The 15,056-nt window shown below is 42.8% G+C and overlaps 1 protein-coding gene across 1 annotated transcript in view; it reads right to left on the bottom strand.

The window, feature by feature from the left end:
• The window catches only part of LOC121506508 (adenylate cyclase type 8-like), a 35,382-nt gene extending 20,908 nt beyond the window's left edge, over window positions 1–14,474 (bottom strand). The window contains exons 1-10 of the mRNA XM_041782352.1: window positions 14,406–14,474; window positions 5,990–6,276; window positions 5,676–5,873; window positions 4,474–4,713; window positions 3,940–4,168; window positions 3,488–3,637; window positions 3,284–3,414; window positions 2,295–2,406; window positions 2,084–2,211; window positions 1,004–1,162 (exon numbers count right to left, since the gene is read on the bottom strand). Of these exons, the coding sequence (XP_041638286.1) occupies window positions 1,004–1,162; window positions 2,084–2,211; window positions 2,295–2,406; window positions 3,284–3,414; window positions 3,488–3,637; window positions 3,940–4,168; window positions 4,474–4,713; window positions 5,676–5,873; window positions 5,990–6,237 (1,595 nt within the window). The 5' untranslated portion in view covers window positions 6,238–6,276; window positions 14,406–14,474. The remainder of the gene's footprint in view (window positions 1–1,003; window positions 1,163–2,083; window positions 2,212–2,294; window positions 2,407–3,283; window positions 3,415–3,487; window positions 3,638–3,939; window positions 4,169–4,473; window positions 4,714–5,675; window positions 5,874–5,989; window positions 6,277–14,405) is intronic.
• Window positions 14,475–15,056: the final 582 nt, after the last annotated feature.

The following is a 15,056-nucleotide window of genomic DNA, read 5'->3' on the forward strand; positions in this document are numbered from 1 at the left end:
GAATGTTTTATATTCATAAAGAGTGAAATCATCAAAGACAAGGATGGAATGTTTCATAAGCTAAAAGACCGAAATCATCAAAGACAGAGGATAGAATGTTTTATAAGCTATAAAGAGTAAATTCATCTAAGACAAGGATGGAATGTTTCATACGCTATAAAGAGTGAAATAATCAAAGACAAGGATGGAATGTTTTATAAGCTATAAAGAGTGAAATCATCAAAGACAAGGATGGAATGTTTCATAAGCTAAAAGACCGAAATCATCAAAGACAGAGGATAGAATGTTTTATAAGCTATAAAGAGTAAATTCATCTAAGACAAGGATGGAATGTTTCATACGCTATAAAGAGTGAAATAATCAAAGACAAGGATGGAATGTTTTATAAGCTATAAAGAGTGAAATCATCAAAGACAAGGATGGAATTTTTTATAAGCTATAAAGACCAATATCATCAAAGACAGAGTATGGAATGTTTCATAAGCAATAAAGGGTGAAATTATCCAGGACAGAGGATGGAATGTTTTATGAGCTTTTAAGAATGAATTCATCAAAGACAGAAGATTGAATGTTTTATGAGCTTCAAAAAATGAATTGATCACAGACAGAGGATGGAATGTTTTATAAGCAATAAAGAGTGAAATTATCGAAGACAGAGGATTAATTGTTGGTGAAACTAGTAATATCTTGGGCTTTTTCTCCCCATTGTCGCCAATACTACGCCAGAGTTAACTTTTGTAAAAGTGGGTAGGACTGGGAGGAGACTCTGGAAACTCCAGGATGTTTTGAAGCTCATCGGTAGATATTTCTATTAAATGCCTTATTTTTCACATCAATTAAAAGAAAACAGTCATAAAGTTAGGGCTTTTCCTTTATCAACCATATCTTCTGGAGAGGCAGGGACTCGTAAAAGCTGGGAGGCCTTCTGATGTAAAGTCAACACCGTTTTTTGTTTTTTTTGGGGGGGGGTTGGGGGGAAGTGAATTAAAAGCATGTTTCTGACCCTGGCACTCCTGCTGCCTCCAGACTGTTGGCGATGTCGACGTCCCAGCTCCAAATGTCAAACTGCCATTTCTGCAGACCCAGGACGCCACACAGCACCGAACCAGAATGAACACCGATCCTCATGTCCACCTCCTGCTGAATCTCGCGGCGCACATACCTGCAGCAGAAACCGCAGACACGAACAATGGCTGCTCCATTACTACAAAAAACACCTGATTGTTGTGTTTTACTCTAGAGCAGAAAGAAAGCAAATATTTTTATGATGGGTTGTTTTCTCAGATTTGGGGAATAAAACTTGTTGAGATAAACATCAATATTCTGTGATCAAAGTCAGAATTATTAGATCAGAATTATTAGATCAAATTTAGAATTCTCAGATCAAAGTCAGAATTATCAGATTAAAGTCAGAATTATCAGATCAAAGTCAGAATTATCAGATCAAAGTCAGAATGATCAGATCAAAGTCAGAATTATCAGATCAAAGTCAGAATTATCAGATCAAAGTCAGAATGATCAGATCAAAGTCAGAATGATCAGATCAAAGTCAGAATTATCAGATCAAAGTCAGAATGATCAGATCATAGTCAGAATGATCAGATCAAAGTCAGAATGATCAGATCAAAGTCAGAATGATCAGATCAAAGTCAGAATTATCAGATCAAAGTCAGAATGATCAGATCATAGTCAGAATGATCAGATCAAAGTCAGAATTATCAGATCAAAGTCAGAATTATCAGATCAAAGTCAGAATGATCAGATCAAAGTCAGAATTATCAGATCAAAGTCAGAATGATCAGATCAAAGTCAGAATGATCTGATCATAGTCAGAATTATCAGATCAAAGTCAGAATTATCAGATCAAAGTCAGAATTATCAGATCAAAGTCAGAATTATCAGATCATAGTCAGAATTATCAGATCAAAGTCAGAATTATCAGATCAAAGTCACAATCCTGAGATTGAATTTGAAAAATAAAGATTGTTTATCAGAACAGAATAAAAAATCCTGTAAAAAAAATCTCTACTCTTGAGATCAGGATTATTATGGGTTGGTTTTATGTGTTTCTTTCTGTCCTTACCGTATAGTGTTGATCATGCTGAGGCCCATCTCCACGCAGCAGCGAGCATGGCCTCTCTGAGGCTCTGGGACACCAGACACGCAGTAGTAACAGTCCCCAAGGATCTTTATACGCAGACACTGATGCTCCTACACAAACACAAACAGGCTTTCATTATAACAAACACAACAATGTGTAAATCAAACTGATGTGGTAACCATGGAGATATCACCTCAGCCAGCCGATCGAAGCGTGCAAACAGCTCGTTAAGAGTTTTAACGAGTTCTTGTGCTGACAGGACCAAAGACAGGGATGTGAAGCCAATGATATCAGCAAACAGGATACTGAAAAAAAAAAAAGACGGATGTTATATCGCATTTAGATTTTGATTCTTTTAAATCATTATCTAATGTTCAAATTGTTTACTTTTTTAAATGGAATTCCATACCCTATAATGAGTGCTCTGATGCTATCTGCCTTCAGGTGTTTACCAAATTTACTCAGGTGTTTGCCCATTAACTCAGGTGTTTACAAATAAACACAGGTGTTTACACATTAACTCAGGTGTTTACACATTAACTCAGGTGTTTACACATTAACTCAGGTGTTCACATATTAACTCAGGTGTTCACACATTAACTCAGGTGTTTTTTCCACATTTACTTAGGTGTTTACACATTAACTCAGGTGTTAACACATTAACTCAGGTGTTTACACATTATGTCAAGTGTTTACACATTAACTCAGGTGTTCACATATTAACTCAGGTGTTTACACATTAACTCAGGTGTTCACGCAATAACTCAGGTGTTTACACATTAACTCAGGTGTTCACACATTAACTCAGGTGTTCACACATTAACTCAGGTGTTCACGCATTAACTCAGGTGTTCACACATTAACTCAGGTGTTCACACATTAACTCAGGTGTTCACACATTAGCTCAGGTGTTTACAAATTTACTCAGGTGGTTCCACATTAACTAAGGTGTTTACAAATAAATACAGGTGTTCACGCATTAACTCAGGTGTTCACATATTAACTCAGGTGTTCACACATTAACTCAGGTGTTCACACATTAACTCAGGTGTTTACACATTAACTCAGGTGTTCACACATTAACTCAGGTGTTCACACATTAACTCAGGTGTTCACACATTTACTCAGGTGTTCACACATATTAACTCAGGTCTTTACACATTAACTCAGGTGTTTTCTTACCTGACATCTTTGTAGTGGTGGACATAGATCTTGTGAAACTGCTGGGGCAGAAGGTAGTCTTCCATGGACGCCATGTCAGCTGTCATCTCCAGAACCAGGAACCGAGGCAGGATGGACATGACCAGACGCTCCTGGACAGCACAGTGACATCATCAGCACACCTGGACTCAGGTGTTTCACAGCCCTATAAGGTTGTCTGCGCACCTGTCTGTGGTTCTCTCTCTCCAGCCTCACTCGCCCCTCAATGCAGCGCCGCGTCTCTAGGAAGGACTGCCTCTGAGTTCGATCTGACAGGTAGTGGATGAAGAGACCGGCTGTGTTCATGGCCAGGTACAGCAGGGCTTTGGACAACACCTGGACAGGTAAGACAGGGACAGGGATCTTTGACTCTTATTAATACTGATCATCAATACGCTAATGATTTGAGTCTCGATGAATACTATTGACAACACCTGGACAGGTGAGACAGGGGAGACAGGGACAGGGATCTTTGACTCTTATTAATACTGATCATCAATACGCTAATGATTTGAGTCTAGATCAATACTATTGACAACACCTGATCAGGTAAGACAGGGAAGACACTGCCCTGTGCCCTAACCATGACACTGGACAGGTCCTGATGGAGGCAGGGGTGACAGTGACATTAAACTGACCTTAGTGATGAAGGCTTGGTTGCCATAGTGACAGCAGACGTCCAGCAGCAGGTGCAGGATGGAGGTGGTTGCCCCGGCGATGATGGACCAGAGGAGGGGAAGGGGCAGCAAGGTGTGGGTGGAGAACAGGCAGAAGAAGACGTACCAGGAGTGATCATTCTCCGACCAGCTGAACACACCCACCAACACCTGAATGGTCTGAGAGAACCAGCTGACCACGGACAGGTACCTAGGAGAGAGAGAGAGACAGAGAGAGAGAGACAGAGAGAGAGAGAGAGAGAGGTAAAACAGAGAGAACATGTTCAGGTTTAAAGATCCAGATTCACATATTTAGATTAAAATATCCAGATTTAAATATTCAGATGTAAATGTCGAGATGTAAATATTCAGATTTTAAAAGCTAGGTTTAAATATTCAGAATTAAACCACATAGCTTACAAGTACTGAAGTTTGATTTTCAGTCCATATGGTCAGTATACCCTACAGGTATCTAGGGACAGTACAGCCTCATTTTGACAACATTTCCCAACATACCTTAGCCACTGTGGAGATGACATCACATCCCTCCTTGTCAAGGCCAGCATGCAGATCCCCGCCCACAGGATGACAGAAAGGCCAGCCAGCCAATCACAGGCCACGCCCCACCACCCGGACGGCCACGTCAGCATCAGGATGAGCAGCCGTGTCAGGATGTCTATGACGTTGGTGACGATGAGCGACATTCTTCTCTGACCAGACGAAAACTGCTGATAGACCCTCTCCAGGTCTGGAGACCTGAGCCCAAAAAGATGGTTCATTAGAAATCCATGGTTCTGGAACCATTAATTTCTGAGGGGGCTTTAGTAGGAGGAAACAGGAGAGGGACAGCACAGGAAACAAGACAGAAGATAGGGAGAGACACGCAGAAGAGGAGACACAGCTGGAAATCAGTCATGCACTGGAAAATCACAGGATATTAAAGTCAGCATTCTGACTTGATCTCAAAATTCTGACTTTGATCTCCTCATTCTGACTTTGATCTCAGAATCCTAACTGTGATCTTAGAATTCTGACTTTAATCTCAAAATCCTGACTTTGATCTCAGAGTTCTGACTTTGATCTCAAAATCCTGACTTTGATCTCAGAATTCTGACTTTAATATCAGAGTTCTGACTTTGATCTCAAAATCCTGACTTTGATCTCAGAATTCTGACTTTAATCTAAGAGTTCTGACTGTGATCTCAAAATTCTGACTTTGATCTCATCATTCTGACTTTTATCTCAAAATCCTGACTTTGATATCAGAATACTGACCTTGATCTCAAAGTTCTGACTTTGATCTCAAAATTCTGACTTTGATCTCAAAATCCTGACTTTGATCTCAAAATTCTGACTTTGATCTCAAAATTCTGACTTTGATCTCAAAATCCTGACTTTGATCTCAGAATTCTGACTTTGATCTCAGAATGACTTTAATTTTTAAATCCTGACTTTGATCCCATAATCCTGACTTTGATCACATAATATGACTTTGATCCAAGAACTCTGACTCTGATCTCAGAATTCTGACTTTGATCTGATAATTCTGACTTTGATCTCAAACTCTGACATGACGTTGATCTCAGAATATTCACTATATATATATATATATATATATATATATATATATATATAAGCCATTAAATCTCGTAGCTTGTCACCTTCAATGTTAGGGAAGGGAACCACTGACATATTTGTGTCTGTTTGCGGATGTTTACTTGAACGTGTGCTGCAGCGTGGGAATGACGACGCCTCGCACTGTTGCCCCCCGGGACACGAAGAAGTCAGCGTCAGTGAGAGAGTCTTGTTTTATACCGATTGGCACTGAGATTTTTGGCGTTGTTGGATGGACGCGAGCAGCAGATGAGCGTCGTTTCTGCCAGAACGCACCCCGGGATGCTTTGTTACGAATCTGCCTGTGAGAAAAAAAAAAGGGGGTAAAGAGGTTTAGTTTATAATTTAGAGCTTCTGAAGCGAGCCGAGGCTGAGGATCTGTTCAAGAGGTCAGGACAGGTGACATCACTGCAGGTACCTGTTGATTTCAGCTATGTAGGCGTCGGTGACCGTGATGCGGTGCCTCCCCCTCTCGAGCCCGCCGGCGAGCTTGAGCGAGTACAGGTTGTGCTGGTCAATAATGTTTCTGACGGCGCTTTGCCACAGCAGCTGCTTTTTCCTCAGTCCAGGGGCGGGGCTTATGCCAGAGCTAATGCTGATGTCATTGTTTAGCCGAGCCGCCTCACAGTCACCGTTCTCCTTCACGCTGCAGTCGTCATTGTCCATAGCTACCAAAGCGGTAAAAACCGCTTCTTCTCCTGCCTCCTGATTGGTGGAAAACCAGCGAGAAACAGCAGCAACAGTTTAACAAGGGTAAAGAACAGAAAAGCTGAAAGTGAAAGTAAAACTCAACTCTCACTGACTGTAGAAGACCGTTTAAAGCTAAATTGCCACTGAAAATATGAAACTAAAACTTTGAGATAGTCACCAATTAAAAATCAAAGAAGGAGATAAAAGTCAGACTTATGACACATGAGGTATTAACGTTGGGATACAGTCATATTTTTCAAAATAATGAGATGGTAAGTAGTAGAACAGGCTGAGATATTAGAGGTTCTGTGGTAAATGACCTTGAATTTGTCCCAGCCTTTTTGTAGGTGACCTTGGAGTTCATGGTTGAAACCAGATCCTCCTCTTTAAATTCAGTTTAATCCGAGGACTCAGGACTCAGGACTCTGTCCTGGTTTCACCCCATCTGCTCTGAGGTGGACCGGTAGGGCTGGGACCCTGTTTAAGGGGATTTAACGAGGGAATAAACAAGCTGAGACTTAAAGAAAGGACGGGCGGTTATCAGAGCCCTAAGTTGGTCTGACCTGGTCCCCTCTGATGATTTTATGCTAAATCATGACAGAGAACGTTAGAACATGTTCTAATGGAGCTGCACGCTCAGCTGATCTGATTGTCTCTCTGCCAAAATGCTTAAAGGCCTGTAAACACCTGGCCTTGGCCCGGATCAGAGGAAGTTTTCAGGGTTAATCCAATCAGGCTGCAGCACAGCGGCCTGCAGCCTCCTCCTCAGGAGCAGGATGACCGTCTCTGCTCGTTGCCACTGCCATTTGGGGAACTGCTCCAGGGAGACCAAACTCAGAGGTTTGGATGTAGAACTAAAACCTGACTCTAGATAGGGTGGCCCTGAAGTACCTGCTGTAGAGTTTTAGTGTTTAGGACTGACCTGCTGCAGTTTTAGTGTTTCAGACTGACCTGCTGCAGAGTTTTAGTGTTTCAAACTGACCTGCTGCAGAGTTTTAGTGTTTCAGACTGACCTGCTGTAGAGTTTTAGTGTTTAGGACTGACCTGCTGCAGAGTTTTAGTGTTTCAGACTGACCTGCTGCAGAGTTTTAGTGTTTCAGACTGACCTGCTGCAGAGTTTTAGTGTTTCAGACTGACCTGCTGTAGAATTTTAGTGTTTCAGACTGACCTGCTGCAGAGTTTAAGTGTTTCAGACTGACCTGCTGCAGAGTTTTAGTGTTTCAGACTGACCTGCTGCAGAGTTTTAGTGTTTAGGACTGACCTGCTGCAGAGTTTTAGTGTTTCAGACTGACCTGCTGCAGAGTTTTAGTGTTTAGGACTGACCTGCTGCAGAGTTTTAGTGTTTCAGACTGACCTGCTGCAGAGTTATAGTGTGTAGGACTGACCTGCTGTAGAGTTTTAGTGTTCCAGACTGACCTGCTGCAGAGTTTTAGTGTTTCAGACTGACCTGCTGCAGAGTTTTAGTGTTTAGGACTGACCTGCTGCTGAGTTTTAGTGTTTAGGACTGACCTGCTGTAGTTATAGTGTTTAGGACTGACCTGCTGTAGAGTTTTAGTGTTTCAAACTGACCTGCTGTAGCGTTTTAGTGTTTCAGACTGACCTGCTGTAGAGTTTTAGTGTTTCAGACTGACCTGCTGCAGAGTTTTAGTGTTTCAGACTGACCTGCTGCAGAGTTTTAGTGTTTAGGACTGACCTGCTGCAGAGTTTTAGTGTTTCAGACTGACCTTCTGCAGAGTTTTAGTGTTTAGGACTGACCTGCTGCAGAGTTATAGTGTGTAGGACTGACCTGCTGTAGAGTTTTAGTGTTTCAGACTGACCTGCTGCAGAGTTTTAGTGTTCCAGACTGACCTGCTGCAGAGTTTTAGTGTTTCAGACTGACCTGCTGCAGAGTTTTAGTGTTTCAGACTGACCTGCTGCAGAGTTTTAGTGTTTAGGACTGACCTGCTGCAGAGTTATAGTGTGTAGGACTGACCTGCTGTAGAGTTTTAGTGTTTCAGACTGACCTGCTGCAGAGTTTTAGTGTTCCAGACTGACCTGCTGCAGAGTTTTAGTGTTTCAGACTGACCTGCTGCAGAGTTTTAGTGTTTAGGACTGACCTGCTGCAGAGTTTTAGTGTTTCAGACTGACCTGCTGCAGAGTTATAGTGTGTAGGACTGACCTGCTGTAGAGTTTTAGTGTTTCAGACTGACCTGCTGCAGAGTTTTAGTGTTCCAGACTGACCTGCTGCAGAGTTTTAGTGTTTCAGACTGACCTGCTGCTGAGTTTTAGTGTTTAGGACTGACCTGCTGCTGAGTTATAGTGTTTCAGACTGACCTGCTGTAGAGTTTTAGTGTTTAGGACTGACCTGCTGCTGAGTTATAGTGTTTCAGACTGACCTGCTGTAGAGTTTTAGTGTTTAGGACTGACCTGCTGCAGAGTTATAGTGTGTAGGACTGACCTGCTGCAGTTTTAGTGTTTCAGACTGACCTGCTGCAGAGTTTTAGTGTTTCAAACTGACCTGCTGCAGAGTTTTAGTGTTTCAGACTGACCTGCTGTAGAGTTTTAGTGTTTAGGACTGACCTGCTGCAGAGTTTTAGTGTTTCAGACTGACCTGCTGCAGAGTTTTAGTGTTTCAGACTGACCTGCTGTAGAATTTTAGTGTTTCAGACTGACCTGCTGCAGAGTTTAAGTGTTTCAGACTGACCTGCTGCAGAGTTTTAGTGTTTCAGACTGACCTGCTGCAGAGTTTTAGTGTTTAGGACTGACCTGCTGCAGAGTTTTAGTGTTTCAGACTGACCTGCTGCAGAGTTTTAGTGTTTAGGACTGACCTGCTGCAGAGTTTTAGTGTTTCAGACTGACCTGCTGCAGAGTTATAGTGTGTAGGACTGACCTGCTGTAGAGTTTTAGTGTTCCAGACTGACCTGCTGCAGAGTTTTAGTGTTTCAGACTGACCTGCTGCAGAGTTTTAGTGTTTAGGACTGACCTGCTGCTGAGTTTTAGTGTTCCAGACTGACCTGCTGCTGAGTTTTAGTGTTTAGGACTGACCTGCTGTAGTTATAGTGTTTAGGACTGACCTGCTGTAGAGTTTTAGTGTTTCAAACTGACCTGCTGTAGCGTTTTAGTGTTTCAGACTGACCTGCTGTAGAGTTTTAGTGTTTCAGACTGACCTGCTGCAGAGTTTTAGTGTTTCAGACTGACCTGCTGCAGAGTTTTAGTGTTTAGGACTGACCTGCTGCAGAGTTTTAGTGTTTCAGACTGACCTTCTGCAGAGTTTTAGTGTTTAGGACTGACCTGCTGCAGAGTTATAGTGTGTAGAACTGACCTGCTGTAGAGTTTTAGTGTTTCAGACTGACCTGCTGCAGAGTTTTAGTGTTCCAGACTGACCTGCTGCAGAGTTTTAGTGTTTCAGACTGACCTGCTGCAGAGTTTTAGTGTTTCAGACTGACCTGCTGCAGAGTTTTAGTGTTTAGGACTGACCTGCTGCAGAGTTATAGTGTGTAGGACTGACCTGCTGTAGAGTTTTAGTGTTTCAGACTGACCTGCTGCAGAGTTTTAGTGTTCCAGACTGACCTGCTGCAGAGTTTTAGTGTTTCAGACTGACCTGCTGCAGAGTTTTAGTGTTTAGGACTGACCTGCTGCAGAGTTTTAGTGTTTCAGACTGACCTGCTGCAGAGTTTTAGTGTTTAGGACTGACCTGCTGCAGAGTTTTAGTGTTTCAGACTGACCTTCTGCAGAGTTTTAGTGTTTAGGACTGACCTGCTGCAGAGTTATAGTGTGTAGGACTGACCTGCTGTAGAGTTTTAGTGTTTCAGACTGACCTGCTGCAGAGTTTTAGTGTTCCAGACTGACCTGCTGCAGAGTTTTAGTGTTTCAGACTGACCTGCTGCAGAGTTTTAGTGTTTCAGACTGACCTGCTGCAGAGTTTTAGTGTTTAGGACTGACCTGCTGCAGAGTTATAGTGTGTAGGACTGACCTGCTGTAGAGTTTTAGTGTTTCAGACTGACCTGCTGCAGAGTTTTAGTGTTCCAGACTGACCTGCTGCAGAGTTTTAGTGTTTCAGACTGACCTGCTGCAGAGTTTTAGTGTTTAGGACTGACCTGCTGCAGAGTTTTAGTGTTTCAGACTGACCTGCTGCAGAGTTATAGTGTGTAGGACTGACCTGCTGTAGAGTTTTAGTGTTTCAGACTGACCTGCTGCAGAGTTTTAGTGTTCCAGACTGACCTGCTGCAGAGTTTTAGTGTTTCAGACTGACCTGCTGCTGAGTTTTAGTGTTTAGGACTGACCTGCTGCTGAGTTATAGTGTTTCAGACTGACCTGCTGTAGAGTTTTAGTGTTTAGGACTGACCTGCTGCAGAGTTATAGTGTGTAGGACTGACCTGCTGTAGAGTTTTAGTGTTTCAGACTGACCTGCTGCAGAGTTTTAGTGTTCCAGACTGACCTGCTGCAGAGTTTTAGTGTTCCAGACTGACCTGCTGCAGAGTTTTAGTGTTTAGGACTGACCTGCTGCTGGGTTTTAGTGTTCCAGACTGACCTGCTGCAGAGTTTTAGTGTTTAGGACTGACCTGCTGCTGAGTTTTAGTGTTTAGGACTGACCTGCTGCAGAGTTTTAGTGTTTCAAACTGACCTGCTGTAGCGTTTTAGTGTTTCAGACTGACCTGCTGTAGAGTTTTAGTGTTTCAAACTGACCTGCTGTAGCGTTTTAGTGTTTCAGACTGACCTGCTGCAGAGTTTTAGTGTTTCAGACTGACCTGCTGCAGAGTTTTAGTGTTTCAGACTGACCTGCTATAGTTATAGTGTGTAGGACTGACCTGCTGTAGAGTGTTAGTGTTTCAGACTGACCTGCTGTAGAGTTTTAGTGTTTCAGACTGACCTGCTATAGTTATAGTGTGTAGGACTGACCTGCTGTAGAGTTTTAGTGTTTAGGACTGACCTGCTGCAGAGTTTTAGTGTTTCAGACTGACCTGCTATAGTTATAGTGTGTAGGACTGACCTGCTGTAGAGTTTTAGTGTTTCAGACTGACCTGCTGCAGAGTTTTAGTGTTTAGGACTGACCTGCTGCAGAGTTATAGTGTGTAGGACTGACCTGCTGTAGAGTTTTAGTGTTTCAGACTGACCTGCTGCAGAGTTTTAGTGTTCCAGACTGACCTGCTGCAGAGTTTTAGTGTTTCAGACTGACCTGCTGCAGAGTTTTAGTGTTTAGGACTGACCTGCTGCAGAGTTTTAGTGTTCCAGACTGACCTGCTGCAGAGTTTTAGTGTTCCAGACTGACCTGCTGCAGAGTTTTAGTGTTTAGGACTGACCTGCTGCTGAGTTTTAGTGTTCCAGACTGACCTGCTGCAGAGTTTTAGTGTTTAGGACTGACCTGCTGCTGAGTTTTAGTGTTTAGGACTGACCTGCTGCAGAGTTTTAGTGTTTCAAACTGACCTGCTGTAGAGTTTTAGTGTTTCAGACTGAACTGCTGAAGAGTTTATGTGTTTAGGACTGACCTGCTGCAGAGTTTTAGTGTTTCAGACTGACCTGCTCCAGAGTTTTAGTGTTTCAGACTGACCTGCTGCAGAGTTGTAGTGTTTCAGACTGACCTGTTTCAGAGTTATAGTGTTTCAGACTGACCTGCTGTAGAGTTTTAGTGTTTCAGACTGACCTGCTGCAGAGTTTTAGTGTTTCAGACTGACCTGCTGTAGAGTTTTAGTGTTTCAGACTGACCTGCTGCAGAGTTTTAGTGTTTCAGACTGACCTGCTATAGTTATAGTGTGTAGGACTGACCTGCTGTAGAGTTTTAGTGTTTCAGACTGACCTGCTGTAGAGTTTTAGTGTTTCAGACTGACCTGCTATAGTTATAGTGTGTAGGACTGACCTGCTGTAGAGTTTTAATGTTTAGGACTGACCTGCTGCAGAGTTTTAGTGTTTCAGACTGACCTGCTATAGTTATAGTGTGTAGGACTGACCTGCTGTAGAGTTTTAGTGTTTCAGACTGACCTGCTATAGTTATAGTGTGTAGGACTGACCTGCTGTAGAGTTTTAGTGTTTCAGACTGACCTGCTATAGTTATAGTGTGTAGGACTGACCTGCTGTAGAGTTTTAGTGTTCCAGACTGACCTGCTGTAGAGTTTTAGTGTTTCACACTGACCTGCTGTAGAGTTTTAGTGTTTAGGACTGACCTGCTGTAAAGTTTTAGTGTTTCAGACTGAACTGCTGAAGAGTTTATGTGTTTAGGACTGACCTGCTGCAGAGTTTTAGTGTTTCAGACTGACCTGCTCCAGAGTTTTAGTGTTTCAGACTGACCTGCTGCAGAGTTGTAGTGTTTCAGACTGACCTGTTTCAGAGTTATAGTGTTTCAGACTGACCTGCTGTAGAGTTTTAGTGTTTCAGACTGACCTGCTGCAGAGTTTTAGTGTTTCAGACTGACCTGCTGTAGAGTTTTAGTGTTTCAGACTGACCTGCTGCAGAGTTATAGTGTGTAGGACTGACCTGCTGCAGAGTTTTAGTGTTTCAGACTGACCTGTTTCAGAGTTATAGTGTTTCAGACTGACCTGCTGTAGAGTTTTAGTGTTTCAGACAGACCTGCTGTAGAGTTTTAGTGTTTCAGACTGACCTGCTGCAGAGTTTTAGTGTTTCAGACTGACCTGCTGTAGTTATAGTGTTTAGGACTGACCTGCTGTAGAGTTATAGTGTTTAGGACTGACCTGCTGCAGAGTTTTAGTGTTTCAGACTGACCTGTTTCAGAGTTTTAGTGTTTCAAACTGACCTGCTGTACAGTTTTAGTGTTTAGGACTGACCTGCTGCAGAGTTTTAGTGTTTCAGACTGACCTGCTGTAGTTATAGTGTTTAGGACTGACCTGCTGCAGAGTTTTAGTGTTTCAGACTGACCTGCTGTAGACTTTTAGTGTTTCAGACTGACCTGCTGTAGCGTTTTAGTGTTTCAGACTGACCTGCTGCAGAGTTATAGTGTTTCAGACTGACCTGCTGCAGAGTTTTAGTGTTTCAGACTGACCTGCTGCAGAGTTATAGTGTTTCAGACTGACCTGCTGCAGAGTTTTAGTGTTTAGGACTGACCTGCTGCAGAGTTTTAGTGTTTCAGACTGACCTGCTGCAGAGTTTTAGTGCTTCAGACTGACCTCCTGTAAACTTTTAGTGTTTCAGACTGACCTGCTGTAGCGTTTTAGTGTTTCAGACTGACCTGCTGCAGAGTTTTAGTGTTTCAGACTGACCTGCTGCAGAGTTTTAGTGTTTCAGACTGACCTGCTGCAGAGTTTTAGTGTTTCAGACTGACCTGCTGTAGAGTTTTAGTGTTTCAGACTGACCTGCTGCAGAGTTATAGTGTGTAGGACTGACCTGCTGCAGAGTTTTAGTGTTTCAAACTGACCTGCTGTACAGTTTTAGTGTTTAGGACTGACCTGCTGCAGAGTTTTAGTGTTTCAGACTGACCTGCTGTAGTTATAGTGTTTAGGACTGACCTGCTGCAGAGTTTTAGTGTTTCAGACTGACCTGCTGTAGACTTTTAGTGTTTCAGATTGACCTGCTGTAGCGTTTTAGTGTTTCAGACTGACCTGCTGCAGAGTTATAGTGTTTCAGACTGACCTGCTGCAGAGTTTTAGTGTTTCAGACTGACCTGCTGTAGTTATAGTGTTTAGGACTGACCTGCTGCAGAGTTTTAGTGTTTCAGACTGACCTGCTGCAGAGTTTTAGTGCTTCAGACTGACCTCCTGTAGACTTTTAGTGTTTCAGACTGACCTGCTGTAGCGTTTTAGTGTTTCAGACTGACCTGCTGCAGAGTTTTAGTGTTTCAGACTGACCTGCTGCAGAGTTTTAGTGCTTCAGACTGACCTGCTGCAGAGTTTTAGTGTTTCAGACTGACCTGCTGCAGAGTTTTAGTGTTTCAGACTGACCTGCTGTAGAGTTTTCGTGTTTCAGACTGACCTGCTGTAGCGTTTTAGTGTTTCAGACTGACCTGCTGTAGCGTTTTAGTGTTTCAGACTGACCTGCTGTAGCGTTTTAGTGTTTCAGACTGACCTGCTGCAGAGTTTTCGTGTTTCAGACTGACCTGCTGCAGACTTTTAGTGTTTCAGACTGACCTGCTGCAGAGTTTTAGTGTTTCAGACTGACCTGCTGCAGAGTTTTCGTGTTTCAGACTGACCTGCTGCAGAGTTTTCGTGTTTCACACTGACCTCCTGCAGAGTTTTAGTGTTTTTTCTGCAGATGAAGAAGTGCCCCCTTTCATCGCTGTTTCTCTCCAGTTTGGCTCCTCTTCTGCTCCGTTCTCATTCTCTCTCCTCCGTTGCTCTACTTCTCCTCTGTCTTTATTCCTTTTTAGTCCATATCTGTCCTGACTGGGATGTCTGTTCCATTTTAGGTTCTCCCTCCTGTATTAACTCAAACCTGTCCTGGATGTTTCGTCTCCATCTTTAATCCAGATGGTGAATCTCCATCTTTACATCAGGATCTTGTTTCTCTCTCCATGGTGAGCAGATCTTCCTCCACGGCTGAGAACACCAAACAGCACAGCAGCTCCAGCTCTCTTACCTCTGTGAATAAAAGCCCGTATATCCACCATAAACCCAGGTTAATAAACTGACACCAAATACTCTACCATTTATCATTAACTGAAGCCAAACAACAAAGTCTACATTGTACAAAATGTTGGCAACATTTTGAGACGTGGTTGGAACTGGTGAGAAACAAAGCAAACTTTAGATAATTGCTGCTTCCAACCACTTCAACATATTTTTCACAATTGTAGACATGGTCTTCAGGCAGGTTTTAACCAAAAAGGACAGGGCGTGGGAAAAATTGCATAAACATGTTGGCAACATACAGGA

This window comes from Cheilinus undulatus, linkage group 24 (assembly GCF_018320785.1).
Source record: "Cheilinus undulatus linkage group 24, ASM1832078v1, whole genome shotgun sequence".
Taxonomy (NCBI): Eukaryota; Metazoa; Chordata; class Actinopteri; order Labriformes; family Labridae; genus Cheilinus; species Cheilinus undulatus.